This window comes from Sapajus apella, unplaced genomic scaffold, assembly GCF_009761245.1.
Source record: "Sapajus apella isolate SASKATOON/1434 unplaced genomic scaffold, GSC_monkey_1.0 scaffold47, whole genome shotgun sequence".
NCBI lineage: Eukaryota > Metazoa > Chordata > Mammalia > Primates > Cebidae > Sapajus > Sapajus apella.
In genome coordinates this window covers 16,975,211-16,996,529 of record NW_022436987.1, presented here as the reverse complement: position 1 = coordinate 16,996,529, position 21,319 = coordinate 16,975,211, and the positions used below count along the sequence as shown (strand labels likewise).

The following is a 21,319-nucleotide window of genomic DNA, read 5'->3' as shown; positions in this document are numbered from 1 at the left end:
AAAATAAATAAATAATATATATACTTGACATATATTGTATTGGCCTATGCTAATATAAATATATATTACTATACATATATGTATCAGTTAACTAATATAATTAACTTATATACTTTGATATAAAATATATGTTATAATTTTATTTATATATATGTTACTATCTTAACTAAGTCAGTATACTCAGAACGAAGATGAAGCCATTGCACTTGTGTTTTTTTTTTTTTTGTAGGATACCCAATTTAACTAAAGTTGCAGAGAATGACCTTCCATGTAAATATTTTATTTACTTTACCTAAATTTGGCTGCACTTCTTAAAGATGGTATTAATACCATTATTTAGAGATGAGAAAATTGCAGCTGATAATTATTCAAAAGTCTGCTCAAGATTATATACCAATACTTTGCTGTAGAGCTTGTATTTGAAACCATGTCAGCCTAGACCCAAAGCAAATTCTCTCTGTTCTCCAGCATCTCCTATACAAATTTTTCAGCTAAGTCAGAATTTTTTAAACCAATCTAATTCATATCTGAGGACCAATCTGTGGTGTGTGAATTTATCCACAATTTTAGTTAAAAATATAACTAATAAAGAAAATAAATCAACCCATCTGGTTAATTTATAATTAGTTTTTGCAAAATACCATTGCTTTTACTTAAGCATTCTCAATTATCGGACGTACAGGAGCAAAATGATCACAGTTTCATTAACATCAGTTGGCTTCCTCGCTCTCCCCTCTGAGACCTGGCTTTATTAATAGCCTCTCAGTGTCATATTTGTCCTAGATTATGAAAATGGACTCACACCTCCAGCAGTCTTTGTTGAGATGTATAACACCTCTCAGAGTTCCCAAAGGCTACCCTGGAATATTTGATCAGCTCCAGAGACAAGAGCTCTGACTAAAGCAGCCATTCTTCTCAGGGATGGAGGAAACAGTTTCCTTAGAAACAGGAATTACAAAAGAGCTCTTAGAATAGCTACTCCTAAACTGAGGTTTTCTTAAGTCCCAGGTCTCAGATAGTCTTTCAAGTAGAGACAGAATATGAATAGCGAGCCCAGCTGGACTTATGTAATGACATGAAGAGAGATAGCAAGACCATTGCCAGCACAGACAATGCATTCAGGACTCAGCAAAGGGCTTGGCATAGAGATGGCATTGAGCAGATACTCACTAAATGCTTGAATGGATACATGATTTACCTGAATTTGAATGGCATAGTAAAGATAATTGAACGGAAATCAAAGAGTCTTTGTCTGAACTTGATTTTGTTATGTATTACTAGCATGGCTTTAAGCAATTTAAATATTTTCCCTAGTTTCTGTTTTCCCATGATTTTAAAATTTTATTTTATTTTATTATTACTTTTTTTAGACGGAGTCTTGCCTCTGTCACCCAGGCTGGAGTGCCACGGTGTGATTTTGGCTCACTGCAACCTCAGCCTCCCAGGTTCAAGTAATTCTCCTGTCTCAGCCTCCTGAGTAGCTAATTTTTGTATTTTTAGTAAAGATGGGGTTTCACCATTTTGGCCAAGCTGGTCTCAAACTCCTGACCTCAAGTGATCCACCCATCTCGGCCTCCCAAAGTGCTAGGGTTACAGGCGTGAGCCACTGTACCTGGCCTTCCCATTGTTTCAACAGAAATGACGGTTGTTGTTCAAAAGGTCAACCAGCAAAGGTTGTTAATGAATATGAGAATATTTTCTAAATTTTGAGTTCCTATATAAATATAGTATAGTATTTTTGTGTTCATTTTACTCTTATAGAAAATCTCAAAATGATTATATTCCCATAACTATGAACAAATGTCTGTGGAATTTAGCATGCTGTGTTGTAATTGGTAACTTACTTTCATGTTTATACCACTAAGCTGTGAACACTTTGAGGCTCAAAATCATATTTTTATTTCTGCATCTAACATAAAGTTCTGCACATTGTGTGCAATAAATAGTTAAATTAATAAATTGTATGGACAAAATACAAGGGTGTTTGCAGATTTTCTTTTTACAATTCTCATATATTTTAGCTGTTCAAGAGTTCTAGGATCACTGAAGAATAATTAGATAGGCAATTAGTAAGTAGAATCCTATTTGAATGGAATACCTTTTTTTTCGCATTTACATTGTCTGTGACCTGACCCTTACAGCAAATTATGCATATTTACAGGGAAAAGATTACACTGCTGCTTGCCCCAATTGGGCTGTAAGTTCCATGAAGGCAGATACTAGGTTTGTTTTGCTTGTATTCTCAGTACCAGAGAGCAATTCTAGCTGGCAATAGAATACAGTAGATACTGAAACATTTTAATTTTCTTCTAATCCCTGGCAGTTATTTCTTTAATGAATAAATGAATAAGCTCTGAAAATTCAAAGGTAACAATTTTTGCAAATGAAGTTAATATTCACTTAAATACATAGGTAATCCACAATTTATATAAGAATAAATTTCACGTACCTTGCTAATTTCAAATCCAAAGACTTCCTCGAAATATGCTGGCTGACTAATGAGCAATAAATAAAAAGTCCAGCTTCTGCAGAAGTTTGCAACAATTATTGCATAGACTGGCATGGATGTAAAAAATTTCCTCCATGGAGTCTTGAATTTCTGAAATTTCAAAAACAGATATTATGACCATTTTACATATTTTCAAACTTAAATGGGAATAACCAGTGCTTTGCATTTTAAGGATGTATATAACAGGTCATAAGTTGGATGTAGGAAGATGTAGTGAAGCATTAATTATAACCACAAAGTTTACCTTAACTACATAAATAATCATTGAAAGAGAAAATGAAAGATCTCAATCGCTGCTACTGATTCAATTATTATAGCTTTAGGAATATACAAAAATTTCAATAATTTTTGAATCAATTATAGAAAATTGATTCAAAAAGCATAGATCCTACTTTTAAGGTTTTTTTCTTTTCCTTTTTAGTGGTGATAGATCATATCTCAGCTAAAACTCTCTACCACATCAGTGGGCTTGTGATAGCCAAAATATTTTATTTACAACATTGAAAATTCAATGTATTCATGAAGAGAAAGATACAAAAAGGGAAGAGTACAGTATTCTAGACCCTACCTGATGTCAATTATTCTACTATTAATCAATCTAAGTCAATTATTCTGCTATCAATCAATCTATAAATTCTCTTGAGAGATAGTAGCTATAACTATGAATTCTGTGACATTGGAGTTCAAGGTTCTATGAAACTCAGAACAGCTGGGTGAAAGCATTTGTCCATTCCCCTAGCATACCTTAGGCATACAACTAGCTACTTACAATATTTAAAGCATTCAAAATTAACAACATAAATATGATCAGCTGTGTATATGACCCCTTTAAAAAATTAAACCTAATTGTACTTAAAGTTTCTGTATATGCCCAAATGTAACCAAGTATGTATTCACCCTCAAGACTAATATTTTTAGACCTTAAAATAGCCCTCATATTCTCCAATTATTTCTCAATTACGTTGTTTGGAACACCAAAATACTGCTTGGTGAGGAAACAGTAGCCTAAAATAACTTTGTTAAAAGCTAACTTGGGATCCTTGACCTAACTAAATTACTGAAAGAGAAGGCAAACATATTTCACATGGATTTAGCAATTATTCCTGAGTGTAAAACCTCATAATTGCTAGTATTGGTTGTGGCTGTAATTAAGCCTTTTAAAGATCACTTTAAATGCAACACAGTAGGAAGTTATGATGTGGTGATCATAAATATATGAAAGACAAAAAAGAAAGAAAACGAAAACAAAAATCTGCCCTGATAATATGTAATGAATACTGTGGCTTTGGACAAAAAAATTTAGTGGCGGCATCATAAATGGGTTTAAAAATGCAGTTTTTAAAAAGTAATCAATATGTTCTAGGAAAATGATTCTAGATGAGTACAGTTATTTCACAGATAATAAAAATGCCAGAAGACAGAAATGTCTGCATTATGGTGTTATGTTAGCATAAGAAATGACTCCAGAATATTATTAGAAGTAAAAAAAAAAAAAAAAAAAAAAAAAACTTTTCCCTGCTGGGCAAAGATCCTTTCATTCATACCAGGATCATCTTTACTAAGAACTTTATTCTTTATTCTGATGCTAAAATACTTCATCAAATGCAAGAGAGAAATATCTCATTTCATATCTTTAAAAAATTGCTGAGGTATTAAAGGGGAGTTTATGGTAATTTGATAATGTTCTATTTATTGAATTGGCTGTTTATGTTTAGTTTATACAAATTAAAGAAGCAGAATATTTATTATTTGCAAATTTTTCTGTACATACATTATATTTAAATATATATATTTTAAAAAAGACATTTAAAAGACATTGCAATCAGTTGCAATGTGTGATTCTTAATCAGATTCAGATTCAAAACAAATAGTTAGAAGTAAATTTGAATATAGGTTAGATATTAGAATATAGATGGTAACAGAAATTTGAATATGATGTGGGTGTTAAATGATAATAGAGAATTGTTTGTAATTAGGTATAATAGTAGCCCTGAGAATGTGAAGAAGAATATTAGTTTTCTAGAGATACATATGAAGTATTCATGGATAAATTGTTTTGAGGTTTCATTTACTTTGAAATAGTTCATCAAGACAAAAGTGAAATAAATATGGCAAGATGAAAATTGTTACACCTATGTGGTGGGTATATGATATTCCTGATTCTTCCTCTTTTGCCATATATTAAATTTCTTTCACAATAAAAAAGTTCAAATTAGCTAAAATACAAATTCTATTCCCACATAATCTCATTTTTAAATTTACTTTGAAGCTACAGGAACATGTGAAACATCAGTAAAAAGTAAAATACTGTGTTTAGAAAAGCAGTGAGGTATAGGAAGTGGGGAGCTGAAGATTATGCTGTTTTTTTCCATCCTCCTGTTGTTCTTTCTGGGGTCATTTGTTGGAATTAGTTTTTACTTAGACATAATTTCTGATTTTGTTTTGAATTTATTTCTAATCTCGACATATGACCTCTCAAGAACTGGCAAATAATAGAACATAATGAATAAATAGGATATAGGCTGATCAGATTATGTTGGAACTAGAAATCCAGGCTAACCTCAGAATTTGCCATAAATCAGCCTCTATTACCTTCTGCTCAAAATAACTGCAGCTAATGGGCACCAGTGCATACTACCAATATTCCACCCACTCCCATATCACCTCTCATTTCTCAATAGCCACCATAAGAAATTATTCGTATATTTACAGAAGGAAACACGAAGGGGAAGATTCTAATACCAAGTTAACTCATGGAACCACTACAATGTAAAGATTTTTTAAACTTTGAAAGTTTAACTTCTGAAATTATACATGATATGGGATTTTTCTTATTCATTAAGGGCCAATATAGCTCAGTAATAATGGGTGATAGAATTTTTTATTTTTAACTTAGGATGAGATGTCAAAGAAAGGCATTCTTTAACAAATGAAGCAGAGAATCTAAGCTGGAATCAAACACACCTCGAATAAGGAGAGGGAGGTGTTTGTTTTAAAAGAACACATGCATAATATGCAAGAGTCATTGATTCTACAACTAGTGTCTGACACTTTCCAACTCTTAGCATAAGGAAAATGCATTCATAGTTCAGATCACCAAATGACTGAATCTTTCTGAATACACTGCTTTTACTAACCAGTGTTTTCCGTTTTTTTTTTTTTTTTTTTTTTTTTTTAGATTGAATCTCACTCTGTCTCCCAGGCTGCAGTGCAATCTCGGCTCACTGTAACCTCCATCTCCCTGGTTCAAGCCATTTCCCTGCCTCAGCCTCCGGAGTAGCTAGGATTATCGGCATAGGCCACCATGCCTGGTTAATATTATTTTGTTTTCTTAGTAGAGAAGGTGTTTCACCATGTTGGCCAGACTGGTCTCAAACTCCTGAGCTCAGACAATGCACCCACCTTGGCCTCCCAAAGTGCTGAGATTACAGGCGTGAGCCACCACGCCTGGCCTGCTTTTTTAAACATAATATAAGGTGGCTTTGTATTAATTAATATGTACAACATATCAATGTTACGTGGAATAAAATATTCGGATTATTGGAATAGAACTACGTTTTCTCTCTCTTTAGATAAATCCTAAGAAATCAAATCATCAGAAAAAAAAAGGCTTCACAACATTGTCTTTATAATACTTGATATTCATAATAATAATCCTGAAAGATAATGACATTTCATGAATAAAATAAATGTTGTTAATAATTATTTTATGTCAGCTACTATTGGTGTTCTAATGCTTCAGTATCTCCTAAACCATATATAACGTAAATACACATGTATTAAACCTACATTTAGAATATAGTAGATCCCCCTTAACCACGGTTTCATTTTCTGAGGTTTTGGTTACTCCTTAAACAGTATAATAAGATATTTTGCAGGGAGGGGCACATTCAGTTAAGTTTCCTTACAGTATACTGTTATAATTCTTCTGTTTTTGTATTAGTCACTGTGGTTAGTCATTACTATATCTAGTTTATTAAATTTTATCATAGGTATGTGTGTATAGGATGTGTATGTATGTGTATGTATGCATTAAATTTTATCATAGGTATGTGTGTATAGGAAAAACCTTATATATAGGGTTCAGTACTAGCCACAGTTTTAAGCAACACTGGGGGTCTTGTAATAGATCTGTTGAGGATGAGGGGGTACTACAGTATTCAATAAACCAAAAATTGCCCTTTTCATGGACTGTTTTGGATTTTTTTTAAATTTAAAATTGACAACTATTTATTGTATTTGTTTAAATTATAGACCATATTGAGCTGTTTAAAAATCTTGTTTAGATTTACAGTCATGGTTATAATCCAGTGTACATTTTAAAAGGCTTAAGAAAGGGTAAAGGAAAAATTAAATGACAGATGGAGGAAATAGCTATTATTCCTAAGTCAGAGAATATGGATGGACACAAAAAAAGTTATGATTGATATAAAATTAGTTTTGTTGAGGAAGAAGTTGTAAGATAGTTTGGTTGGTCAAGGGGGAACAAGGTGGGAATAAGATAGGAATATACACCATAATAAAGTTCTTACTTCCATTGCACCTAAAAGATTTGCACTCTCTCCAATGCTTTCTTCTATGTACCTACGTTCTTCATCTGTAATAGTAGGATGCTTTGCAGGACTTTCATAAGACACCAAAAGCCAAAACATGTACCAGACCATTCCAAAGCTTCCTGCAAGCAACAGTTCAGAAGGAGAAAGTCAAATCTACCACAAATACTTCAATTTAACAGTGATGTGCTGGAATAAAACTGCAATCATCTCATGACAAACATATTCTATTAGAAAGAAGAATTCAAGCTTATGTTTCTTCAACTGACATTGGCCATCTTTTCTTCTCTTTTGCCATTAAGCTTCAAACTTCTTAAAGGCTAGTCCTGTGGTTTTATCTCTTTGTCTATATTAAATAGCACTGATACACAACAAGCCGTAAATAATTATTGAATGGTGTAGTTTGGAAGGTATTCATTCATCCAACAATACTGAGCAGTTAGTATTCTAGGTACTCTAGTTAAGGTAGAGAAATATAATGAACAAAACAAAATTCCTGCTGTCAAAGAATTTTTCTGGGATTGAATCCCTTTCCTTCTTCCCTGCCTGTAATATATAAAATTGGTTGCATTTCCAGAGAAAATAATTGCTCATTTCCCTCTCCTGTTAGCACTTCCAGATCTAGTAAACAGACTATTAAAGAAAACCTACTTATTTTAGCTTCAGTGGCTATATTACATAAAAAGTGGGCCTCTGTACTTAATGTTTACATGACTGTATATGATATTATTTTCAGCACATACTATTGCCTATTGATTGTTCTTTGGGAAGACGAAAATTATAAATTCCAAGGCCATAAGCTAAATTCTTTTTCATCCTCTTCTTCATTTAACACTCACACCATTAAAACATGTCCTTTTTGTGCAATATAAATCTGTAAGCATTAATAATAGCAAGAATTTCAAGTGATTTATTCTGGTTTCCCAGCAGTTGGCCGTTTCATTTTTCCCTCACACTGTTCTCTTTCACTTGGGTAACAACCTAAATGCTACTGATCCCTACAACACTTTCTCTTTTGCCTATTCAATCTCTAAGAAGTGATCCTTAACACCATACATAGCTTCTGATGGGCTGTGTTCCTTTTAATTACCAAATATTGCAGCAAACATGATTTAGGTTCAGATAGGGCTTAAAAATTTAGTATAATATAGTGGTTACAGAATATAACTCCTAGATTCAAATCCTGACTGTGTAACTCATACGCTATGTGATCCAATCAGTAACTGAATCTCGCTAAACCTCCACTATAAAATGATGTAATAATTCATTTTTATGGAATTGTGGAAAAGTTAAAGGAGGTAATGTATAAACCGACAAACACAGTGGATGGTGCAAAATAAGCACTCAAAAATGAGAAATCTTGTAATTTTGTAATAATTATCATTACTGCTAACTGAATTCACCCAAAGTGCCAGACACACTGCTAATTACTTCATGTGTATTATTAACTTACTCCACTATACTGATCTTATCTCTTTAATATTTGAAATATGAAAACTGAATATGTGACTCCAGACCAAATTATTGTTTCACACAGCAAGTAAGCAAGTATTATGATAGGATATTTTCAGACTATCTGTTTACACTTTGTATCATACAATGATAAATATCAAACGAGATGTAACTTGAAATAATGATACTAGTTGTTTATGAGTGCCTTGTTTAAATTTGTATTCTTACTTTAATGTCACACATCTTCAATGAAGTAATGGACTAAGGCACAAATTAAAGTATTTAACGGATAGCTATATCAGCTTGAACAATACACCCTGTAAATCAAGTGCTGTTAAACTTCGTTGAATTATGCACTCTTTTGAAAATCTAATGAAGGGTATAAATTAAAATCTGATTTCAAAAAATCTCCCTAAGGAGGAAAATACTCACAAATATATACATGGCTTGCAATTTAGGACATTCATGGGTCCAAAACCCATTCATGACTTTTGAACCACAAAAAGAATCCCTACGATAAGTGACATTTAATGACATTCTACAGGCTGAATAATTTGTTCTGATGAGAACATTTCAAAATGGGAATGAATCAGTGCAAATTTGGAAGCAGCCAGATACTGTTCTACCACATGACTTCATTAATATTTCAGATTCTCATGGCAATGTTCAAAGATGATATTAATCAGTGACAATATCGGTTGGAATCCAGCTCTCTTATATTTTTCCTTTCCTCATTATTAAAAAGTGCATCTTAGAAAGGAAGACTGTAGGGATATTTTGAAATGGTTAGAAAGTGAATATCAAGAGTGTTTTAGACTTAGGATTACATATTTTGTTTCAACGTGGGGGCTTACTTGCCTTTATTTCAGGGGAAATGAGGACTCAGATGTGCTGCCACAGCAGCTAACTGCTGATATTTCATCAAAGAATTGAATCGTTGCACTAGCAGCACCACCGCCTTTCAGCTTCACACCCCCATTCAGTCGTGAAGATGCAGAATCAGCAAAATGACCAAGAAGGTAATAGCAAAGAAAGGTGGGTGCAGCCTACTCTTTCCTATTCATTAGCTTTTAATCAAGAGCTAATTTAATATTTTTTCATAATCAAGGACATAGATTTACTACATGACAAAGTTCCTGTCAGCAATGTGTTTGCTTTTTAAAACAAGAAATGGCAATCTAAGAAAAATAACAGAGATTAAATATTTTCCTAATCTTCAGAATACAATGAAATGATTCATAAGAGAAGAAAATAAGTAAGTAAACACAGAAATATATTTAGTGATTGATCTCATTGTCTTCAACCACTTTTCTTTTAGCCTATGCACATTTCACTTAACTCTATTGTATAGAAATGTAACATACCATAGACATAAAATACTGAAGACCAGCCAGTATACTGTACAAGAATGCCAGCTAAAGGCATTGCAATCACAGCTCCGGCATAGGAACCTAAGGAACAAGGAAGAATGGGAGAAAGGTGAGTGAAATCAGTAGAAATTCTTGATTTCATCTCATGTTCCTTGGTTGATTCACACAGACAGACACTTGCACATTCACGTACATGTGCCTCACACCCATACACATACCCACCACCACCAAACACATATATGTCTACATACATACACAGGAACACAGGATTACACAAATGGATACCATCTACTTCCAACCCAAGACACAATAGAGATTGAAAGATAACAATGGAGCCATGCTGACTAACATGTGTTGTGCAGGTGTGTGTGCTGGACTTGGGACAGAGTGTGCCAACACAAACCAGACACCCGAAATCTATTCTTGCTACCACAAGCATGTTCAAAATCATGCGGTTTCAAGTTTGTGTAGTTTTCTCTGACTTCATTTTATTTTATTTTTCTGCCAAAGGTCTCTTTATTAGTATCCATGATTGAGGGCATATTGCTTCAGTTCTCAACGCATGGCCAGAAGATGTCATCATGGTAAGTTATCACGTTTTTCCACTATGGCAAATTTGTTCTCTTTTCTGTCCCATAAAACAGTTTAAAACATACTGGCAATTCTCATGATAATAGGTAGCATTCATTAGCTTTTCTAGTGAGTATCACCTAATTTATATCCCTTTGATTTTTATATAGTGGATTATTAAAGGCAATTGTAAAAAAAAAATCCTTAGACATATTGACAGAAATGGCAATATTTATGCCCTGTGATTTAGACCCAAATGCATGTAAATTCAACCTCTATAGGTAATAATACTGTTAATCTTATGGCTTAAATATACAGCAAAATCACAGCAGCCTTAATTTCCTATTATTAGGATGATTCATAGCAGTTCTAATAGCTGATTTGGAAAAGGAATTGCTTTTTTGCCTTACTGCTTTGGTAGAAAGAGAATAACATGAGCATTCTGCAGGCATTAAATGATCTTAAATCACAGTGATTGTCTTAAAATGTTTTAAAAGTTAGCAGTGAACAAAAAGTAGCTTTAGATTAGCAGAAATAGCTCTACACTTTAAAAGTTGGGGCTGAAGCTTTAATACATGTTCATTAATTCTATTTCCCAAAATAGCAGTAAGGTCAGTTATGATACCTAAAATAAAAATTCTAATGAATGGGAAATTATAGCCATAGTACTTAGGAGAATACTTAAAGATCTTGTTGATTTAAATTATAATAGTTATTTTCTATAGGCATTTTATTCACTATAATTCAAACATATAGCTGTATCAAATACAAGTTCTGAGAAACTGTTAGATTTTAACACCAGACAGAATTCAAAGTAAATGTAATATTTATTTGTAAACATAATTACATAATATTTTTTAAATCTCTGTAAATGTATTTAAAATTTGTATTTTTATATCTCTGTGTCTAGGTATAGTAAAAAGAAAACATTTAGGCTCTCAAAAATATGTACTGCAGTATGAGTATTATAAAAAACACCACCACCCATGAATATATTTGAAATTCTAGATGAAATGGATCAATTCCTAGAAAAATACAAACATAATAATAAATATAATTAAGCAAAATAATAAAACAAAAGAAATGGAAATGGTGGTCAAAAACCTTACCACTCATAGATGCACATACAAAACCCAGATGGTTTTACAGATGAGTTGACCAAACTTTCACTTCTAATTAAGTTGTTCCTAAACTTTTACCCACCATAACTGCATCTGCACACAGTACTCACCACAAAAGGAGGTGGTTGCCAGTCTACTCCTCTCTAGAGGTGGGGCCCATTTGCTCCATATCCCATGACATGCTGGGTAGGTAACACCCTGTGTTGGGGGAAGATATTCATTTAGGATCAAGAGTCTTTTTAAAAAGCCAAAATAGACAAATGGGACCTAATCAAACTCCACAGCTTCTGCACAGCAAAAGAAACATTCATTAGAGTGAATCGGCAACCAACAGAATGGGAAAAAATTATTGCAGTTTACTCATCTGACAAAGGGCTAATATCCAGAATTTACAAAGAACTGAAACACATTTACAAGAAAAAAACAAACAAGCCCATTCAAAGGTGGGCAAAAGATATGAACAGACACTTTACAAAAGAAGACATACATGAGGCCAACAAACATATGAAAAAATGCTCATCATCACTGGTCATTAGAGAAATGCAAATCAAAACTACATTGAGATACCATCTCACGCCAGTTAGAATGGTGATCATTAAAAAATCTGGAGACAACAGATGCTTGAGAGGATGTGGAGAAATAGGAACGCTTTTACACTGTTGGTGGGAGTGTAAATTAGTTCAACCATTGTGGAAGACAGTGTGGCGATTCCTCAAGGACCTAGAAATAGAAATTCCATTTGACCCAGGAATCCCATTACTGGTTATATATCCAAAGGATTATAAATCGTTCTACTATAAGTACACATGTACACAAATGTTCATTGCAGCACAGTTTACAATAGCAAAGACCTGGAACCTACCCAAATGCCCATCGATGATAGGCTGGACAGGGAAAATGTGGCACATATACACCATGGAATATTACACAGTCATCAAAAATGAGGAGTTTGTATCCTTTGTAGGGACATGGATGAACCTGGACGCCATCATTCTCAGCAAACTGACACAGGAGCAGAAAATCAACACTGCATGTTCTCACTCATAGGCGGATGTTGAACAATGAGAACACATGGACACAAGGAGGGGAGCATCACACACTGGGGTCTGTTGGAGGGAAATAGGGGAGGGACAGTGGGGGGTGGGGAGTTGGGGGGGATGGCATGGGGACAAATGCCAGATATAGGTGAGGGGGAGGAAGGCAGCAAATCACACTGCCACATGTGTACCTATGCAACAATCTTGCATGTTCTTCACATGTACCCCAAAACCTAAAATGCAATTTAAAAAAAGAGTCTTTTTAGTATCCTGTTCAAATCCTCCCCGCCCTTCAGACATCTTTCCATCTCATTTTTTTTTTTTTCTGATTAAGGTAAAAGAAAAGACTGTATATTAATCAATTTATCTGTAATTCTGAACAGTTTGAAAAATTAGGGAGATCTTTTTGTAGGCCATTAAATTCAATAAATCCCCAAAATAAATATCTATTCAGAGAAAAGTCAAGTTTAGATCCTTGGAGCCCACACTTCCTTAAAGCAATGTGTAGAATTTAAGACCTTTAAAATAATTGGTCTTTTTCTATTATTTTGAGCCTATACATATTTTTTTATTTTTGGAGGGAGAGAGGGATTTTTGTTTTTGTTTTTTATTATTTTATTTTTTAAGTTCTGGGGAACATGTGCAGGATGTGCAGGTTTGTTACATAGGTAGACGTGTGCCATGGTGGTTAACTGGACCTATCAACTCGTCACCTAGGTATTAAGCCCAGCATTCATTAGCCCTTTTCCCTCATGCTTTCCCCACCCCACCCTTCCCCACTCGGCTGCAGTGTGGGTTGTTCCTCTCCCTGTGTCCACGTGTTCTCATTGTTCAGCTCCCACTCATAACTGAGAATATGCAGTGTTTGGTTTTCTGTTTCCACGTTAGTTTGTTGAGAATGATGGCTTCCAGCTCCATCTATGTCCCTGCAAAGGACATGATCTTATTCCTTTTTATGGCTGCATAGTATGAGAAAAGTTTTTTTTTTTTTTTTTTAGTGCCTTAATATTTTGTTATTTGTCTATTTCCATTATACTCCATGGAAAGAGAAGGGGAAATGTGTAAGCCAAACTCAAGTTTTTAAGTGGAATTCTTGCAAAGTTTGCAGACTGATGGAGCAAGAGTTGATCATTAGAATTAGATGCCCCAAAAATGTATTCAATGAAATATTTCAGTGAAAACTCATGTCATGATTCAAGGCCAAAAGGAACTTACTTACTATAAAACTTTCAAGATATTAATTCATGATATTACCAGCAAAAGACAGATTCTAAAATACTTACCGTGGTATGTTAACAAAAATTCTTGCTTTTTTTCTTTTTTAAAGTCAAATAGGCATTAAAGTATTTCTTCAATCCTGCTCAATTCTACAGAGAAGGAGGTAAGCAGTGACATTTATAGTTTCGTATCATTCATAGACAAAATATATGATTGCCTAACATTTCCAGAGTTTCATTTTTTATTTTAACTCTATTTAGATACAACCTAATACAATATGTTTATTTCTAGATAAAGACAAAGATAAACTGGCGTTCTCAACTACATGCCAATCTTAAAATGACATCAACCTGAAGTTTCATACCTCAACAAGTCCCTGCAGTATTCTAACAAATATGACACATCCATAGTGTACTCTGGCTGCTGACGGAATTAGCATATTTAAGGTAGAGGTAAGAAGTATGGCAGCTCCAAACACCCTGAAATAGAAAAGATGGGAACACTGTTTAAACGATTCAGCATCTTACATATATACATTTAAATTTATCATGTGAAGTTAAACATTTAAAGTAATAAAAAATTACGAGTAATTTTAGGATAGATTGTTTTTTCTAAAACGTCTTCTGGACTTAACTGGCTACCCATTGTAAATACATACATGAGCCATCTAGAAATTCTACATTTGATGCACAGAAAATAAAAGGAGCCAATATATTTTGTTATACTGTTACTTTCTTTATAGACTTAATTACAAATCATAAATATTTAATAAATCAATATATGTTTTGGACTCTATTTCAGCCTACAATGTAAACTGCTTAGTGTAAGAGTTGTTTTTCACATCCATTGTATCCTTGACACTTAGCACAGTGCCTGGCACACGGTTGGTAATAACTGAAGAGTTGTTAAAAATAATGAACGCATAAATGAACTTGTTCCTCACATTTTGCAGCTATTTGTAACCTCCCTAGAAGCTGCACATACATAGAAATTTTATAAACAAACTTGTATTTTGAATGTCCCCAAAAACTTCATGATTAGATCACTTAGCACATGTTCTTGAAATAATGAAAATAACTATACTTAATATATTGCTGTCAAGTTTTTCACTATTTTCCTTTTTTTCCAGTGGGTAAATGGGCAGATTCTGTTTGAGACACATCTCTAGCAGCACACCTACACACAACAATTCAAGAAAAAATTGCTGGAAATACAATGCTAAAGCTTTTATCCATGTACAAGTAAAAATTCCATTCCATTCCATTCTATAGTTAAAAAAAAAAAAACTTCTATAATGTTTATACTGAGGAAGAAAAATATTCCTTTAACTGGGTTACTTTATAACTATTCTCTTGCAAAGATGTTTTGGAACATGCTATCTCCAATGAACTAATCTATGTGTTTTATGCAAATTTTATCAAGTCAAACCTGAGCCTTGAATTCAGTCAATGTTGGTTCCCTCATAGAAGTTCTGATCTTTCTTGTGGGCACTTTTAAATGTTACTGTTTAAGACCTGGATTTCTGCAAAGGGCCATCTATGACAATTATTAATCTGCTACAGAAAGGTGAGAAATGATATCACAAAAGGAGCTAATTAAAACAACTCTTTTTCTATAGATCATATACTGGTCAAATAATTTTGTGCAAAAGTATATGTAGCCTGTACCTGCCCTCCCTTGGTGGCTTCTCTCCACTGAGGTAAGCTGTCACTCATGAAGTGAATATTCTGCTCCATTTTTCCTCTGTGCTGTTTGCTCAAAATAGATGTTCTTTTGTTGTAAGCCAAAGATAATTTTGTATGCTAAGGTTTGAGGAAAAACTTTTTAATCCAGGTTTATGTAATATGTGTGTCTTATTTTCTTATAATTATTTTAGAGGTATGACCCATAAATTTTATTTTCTATTAATGTAACATTATATCATCACTTTCTCTCCCTTTTTAAAGGGTTTGCAAATATGATTATCTTGTGATAAGCTGGTGAAAGATGAATATTATCCACTCTTTAGCTTAGAGTTTTTCAACCTGTTCATGATTGAGATTTGGGGCTAGATAACCCTTTGTTGTGGGGTGCTGTCCTGTGTACTACATGATGATTAGCACCATCTCTGGCATTTATTTGCTAGATGCCAGTAGCACACACCCCTCCTCTAAGTTACGACAACAAAAAATGTCTCCAGCAATTGCTGAATGTTCCCTGTGAGAAAAATCACTCCCTTAGTAAAGCTGAATCAAGTATGAACTATTTGTTGAGTGCACACTATAGTCAGAACTAAATTTAATGAGTGTTTTCGACTTGCTACATTAACACCTCCCATGCCATAAACTCCACAAGCACCTAACAACCCAGAGACATGGGTATTATCCATATACCAATGTTATAGATGAAGAAACTAAACCTAAGGTAAGAAAAATCACAAGTTCAGGTTGTTTAGTTTTAAATAGAGGATACCTTTTTCAGATACAGTTCTGTTTTATTTAAAACCCATTGAGTTTTGCCACAAGGATTTATACCTGATTATACATATATTAGGTAGTTAGTAATATGCTTCAGCATTCTAACTGTAAATTTAAATAATAATCTTTAAAAAGCCACTTGAAATTACACTATGATTTCTGAAATAAAATGCCAATAGATCACTTCAATTTTTACTTTTCATTCTTGCCCTGAATAATGTTTCTAATTATACAGTATCATGGCATAATTGAAATGGTTTTAATTTTAAGTTCCTTAATTTCTAGAGTCTCACTCTGTCACCCAGGCTGCAGTGCAGTGGCACTATCTTTGTTCACTTCTGCCTCCTGGGTTCAAGCAATTCTCAGGCCTCAGCCTCCTGAGTAGCTGGGGCTACAGGCCTGTGCCACCATGCCCGGCTAATTTTTTTGTATTTTTAGTAGAGATGGGGTTTTGTCATGTAGACCAGGCTGGTCTTGAACTCCTGCCCTCAAGTGAGCTGCCTGTTTCAGCCTCCAAAAGTACTGGGATTAGAGATGTAAGCCACCGTGCCTGACCTCTTAATTTCTTTATCTATCCCTTTTATTATTATTATTATTAGTGACCACTGCACCTCAAAATCCACTGATTTTTCTTGTATCTAGTTGAGAATAGAATCTATCAAACTTTAGAAATCTCACCTTCTTAATTTTATAGAATTGTTATCCTAATTAATATCTAAGTAATTAAAATTCTGATTATCAAAATTCTTGCCCTAAATGGAAAGCCTTTATACTTTGTCTTGCCACACAGCCAAAACTGAAGCAGCCTCCGCATTCAGTATCCATTCATGCATTCACACTTCGAACCCCTGTTAGACTGTATTCAGAGGAGAGTCTTGTGTGGCGGAGAAGGTAAGAGTTAGAGATCACTTACTGTAGCTTCTCCATTTATATTGACTCATTTAATCCTCACAACAACTCTCTGAGTTGTTAGACTTTCCTCTCATTTCATAAATAAGGAAACGGAAATAAAGTGGTATGGCCAAGAAAAAAATCAAGTAGTAGAGCTCAGATTTAAATCCAGTGCTCTCTGACCTAAAAATCTGTGCTCTTTCATTCACATGATGTCAGCAGGCACTTAGAAAAAAAAAGAGGATGGGTCTCAGTGTAGTAGGAGAGGGAAAGAGAGACAAGTAGTCCAGGAACAATGTACGCCAAAGGCCACAGCAGAAGCACAAATCGAAAACAGTGGAGAAAAATCCTCATTTCAGCTGAGTTGACCAAGTCACAAACCTTTGGTAGGGAAACTTTGAACGATTAATATCAAAAAGAAGAAAGACTTTCCAAAAAGAAGGAATGGCTCAGCAAAGCTTCACAAATGGAAGGGGTTACCTTATGTACCAGAAACTATGGCAGTATTGAAAATGGCTGAACATAGTGGCTCAAGTGCTTAGGAGAAGGAAAAACATCAAAGCCTCTTTGAGGAAGTGTAGATAATCCAAAAAGCTGAAGGTTGAAATTCATCTGTTTGTGACATCTTGGAGACAATCGAGTCTGGGGTGAACACAGAGGGTAAGTGACAATTATGCTCTTCAAGTGAAGTAAATATAAAGCTGACTGGGATTGAGGAGAAAGGGATCTAAAAGGCAGGAAGCAGGAGGTGGTTAAAATGCATGTAAGTTCAGGCAGGATGATGGCTTGCAGAGGAGCAAGGGGTCAAAGTCACTGATGGTAGGAGAGGGGGAAAAGGCTGACATAAATATGCTACAGTAATTTTTGTAGGACCCCAGCTTTGTCACTTAATAATTATGTAACTGGTAAGTTGTTTAACTTCCCTAAACTTCTACTTCCTTGTCTGTAAAAAGGACATCAGTAGGTAACGATTCAGAGCATGGATTCTTCAGCCAGACTGCCTGGGTTCACGGTTCATCTGTCACTTATTACTTGAGTAACCTTGAGCATTTTATGTAGCTTTCTGTGCCTCATTTCTCATCTAAGCAATGGGAGTATTAACGGGAACCTATGAGTTATTAGAAGTAAAAAACCCAGAAGAATGACTGTCACACTTCAAGCATTTAAAGAATGTTAGAACTTGCACGATAACAGTACTAATGTATTTTCTCTCTTACGACTGCTATAAGGCTAAACAAAATAATCTAAAAGACTTAGTCTGATGCTTGACACATGAAAATAAATTCATAACTGTGAGCCGGTCAGATAAAGACAGCATTAGTCAATGGTTATGGAATTGTTAGTGTGGAGATTACTTCCAGATTCTCATTTTTAGAGAACAACAATATTAGAAAGCTCTTACTGCTATCCTTACTTCACAGATGATGTAACTATGTCCAAATGAATTAAAATAACTTGTCAAGGTCATAAAGATAGTAGGTAGAGAACTACAGTTTCTATTACTTATCTGGTGTAGATCCTGGATGTCTCGCCACTAAGATCTACTTACTGCAATAGCAGCAACACTAGTATTGGCATTAACAATACCAACAGCAATATATAAAATAACGTAAACTTTGAAAGATGAAAATGTTATAAAAAGATGGATGGTAGCAGCAGTGGGAAGTGAAACCAGAATTCTACCCTATCTCTCTCATATGTTTTGAAGTAAGTAATTAAAAGGAGAGGTTCACTTATGAAAGTTTTGTATTTTCTTGAACAAAGTCTAGGTTTCTATAAAGAAATGAAAGAAGTAGTGGAACTAAATATGAAAAAGAAATTTAAGAATATAAAATCATTTAGCACAGTAGTTTGTTGACTTTCACATGCATCATGTAAACCAGGGGCTTTTTGAAATACAGATTGGTAGGTGTTGGAGTTTCTCACTCAGTAGACATGTTTGGGGCCTGAGAATTTGTATTTCTAACTAGTTCCCAGGTGGTGCTGGTATTGCTTGTCCTGCTTTGAGAATCATTGGCTTAGCAGTACCATGCCAGGTATTCCCCCAGGACATCACAAAAGAGACAGATATGGGGTGAAGACCAGACTGAGAATAAGCTGGACATAGTGGAAACAAAGGGTTTACCTTTTATTACAGAGAGGAGAGGCAAGGATAGAATAGAACCACTGCTAAAAGGGAAGATGTCCTTTAAAAAACACAATTTTATATTAGATTGTTAGTTCAAAAATGAAACCGAAGTTCTCTGTCCCACTTTTGACCATTCTTATTGACGAAGTTGACTGAGCAGCTGACATATTTTTCTTCGGGACATTTAAATAGCATGATATAGTATTAGTTAAGAATATGAGAATATTTTTAATTACACTGTGAAAATCCAAATTTCAACTCCAGTTTCTTGCTCAGTGTGACTTTGAGCAAGGTGTCATTACTAAACTTCTTTTAGCCTCATTTATTTGTCTGTTTCTTGCAGACATTTAAATAGTATGATACAGCATTAGTTAAGAATGAGAATTAGAGGGTTTTTTTAATTACACTGTGAAAAATCCAAATTCCAATTTCTTGCAAAGTATAACTTTGGGCAAGTTGTCATTCCCTAAGTTCTCTTAGCCTCATTTCTTGGTCTGTATAATGGAAATAATCTTTCCATACTTCAAAAAAAAAAAGTATCATGAAGGTTAAATCGATTATGAAAGGGGACACTGTCTAGTTCATAATAAACGGCTTGTCAAGATTAGCTATTATTATACAGAAATTTCCTAACTTTTAATAGGCTTTTTAAAGAATGGTTATTCTTCATCTCTTTCTCCAGAGTGATTTTGCACTGATTAAATAGTGTTAATTCTGTTCCCATGAACACACGGTTGTTCCATATCAGGCTGAAATTCTAGCAGCTTTCGTGAAGTGCATGAATACATGTAGTGGGAATTTTATCTCCCACTCTGAATTCACACAGAATTGATTGAAATGCATCAGTCTCTTAACCTGTGTCTCAATAGTCCATCTAAAATATCTGATGGGAAACAACCAGAAAAGAAAATTCACAGTCTTCTTTAAATCAATAACTGTCACAGTATCCTTCCACATTATCTTTCAATACTCACTTACGTCCCCACCCTCAAAAATATACCTCTTTTTCAACTAGTCTCCTCTCTCGGATATTGCTGAACTACTGTAGATCACTTTTATAAGACTTAAATCATGAAGTCATATGTTCTCCAAGCCCTCCCAGTGTTTTTTCTCTTGGAGAATTGGGTCCAGGTCTCCACTTCTTTAAACCTCATGGCACTAACGGAATGCTTTTGATATGGCATGTTCTTAGGAATGAGCATCCAATTCTTTTGTGTAAAGACTCTCAACTGAGGGTAATCATAACTTCCTTTTCTGATGTATATGTAGGTGATAACAGATATTTCTTCTTTTAATATTTATTTCAAGCAACTGACAATTTATTTGTTCTTGAGCTTTTAATGGGGACAGACTGCTGTTCTGGGTATCCTATCAATCCTAGGAAGCTGAGTTATTTTCATAGAATAACTGTAGGTTGACAGCTACGGACAATAACTTAGAATACTCCTGTAGATAAATCCTCACTTGAGATACTTGCTGAGTTCAAGTACATGGCCCAGTCTGGCCTCATTCTTATGCCTTACAAAGAACACTGGATTCCCCTGAAACTAATAGTCATCACAGTGTCTGTCCATCACTGCATCCTCATCAGCCTCTGAAACTACTGCCTCTGAAGCTCTGCTTTTAAAATTAAATTAGGAAATAATGCTTCAGAGGTGATATAGTGTCATCTTAAAGAACCTCATCATTTATTAATATTTAATGTAGTCATATATATTATATTATGCTTGACAGTCATCATTTTTGTTTGGTCTGATGCTAGAATTCAGAAGCATTAAATATATTTTCAGTATATTAACAGACAGAAGGAAATAGAGTATATAACAAAAAACATTTAATGTTCAAGTGAGTTTTATTGTCCCTAGGATTGCTCTTAACTTTGACACTTATAATTGAGTTTCACAGCACTACTGCCCTGAAAATGATGGTCATCATTAAAACTTTTTAAAGTTATTCTCTGATTGAAAGACTTGTCTAGCAATGAAAACCACACAAGTAAATCAATTCTTAAAAT

At 34.2% G+C, this 21,319-nt stretch overlaps 1 protein-coding gene across 1 annotated transcript in view; it reads right to left on the bottom strand.

The window, feature by feature from the left end:
- Nucleotides 1-21,319, bottom strand: part of SLC17A6 (solute carrier family 17 member 6) — a 43,975-nt gene that overhangs the window by 6,640 nt on the left and 16,016 nt on the right. The window contains exons 4-8 of the mRNA XM_032240995.1: nucleotides 14,195-14,309; nucleotides 11,686-11,773; nucleotides 9,879-9,965; nucleotides 7,042-7,184; nucleotides 2,450-2,599 (exon numbers count right to left, since the gene is read on the bottom strand). Of these exons, the coding sequence (XP_032096886.1) occupies nucleotides 2,450-2,599; nucleotides 7,042-7,184; nucleotides 9,879-9,965; nucleotides 11,686-11,773; nucleotides 14,195-14,309 (583 nt within the window). The remainder of the gene's footprint in view (nucleotides 1-2,449; nucleotides 2,600-7,041; nucleotides 7,185-9,878; nucleotides 9,966-11,685; nucleotides 11,774-14,194; nucleotides 14,310-21,319) is intronic.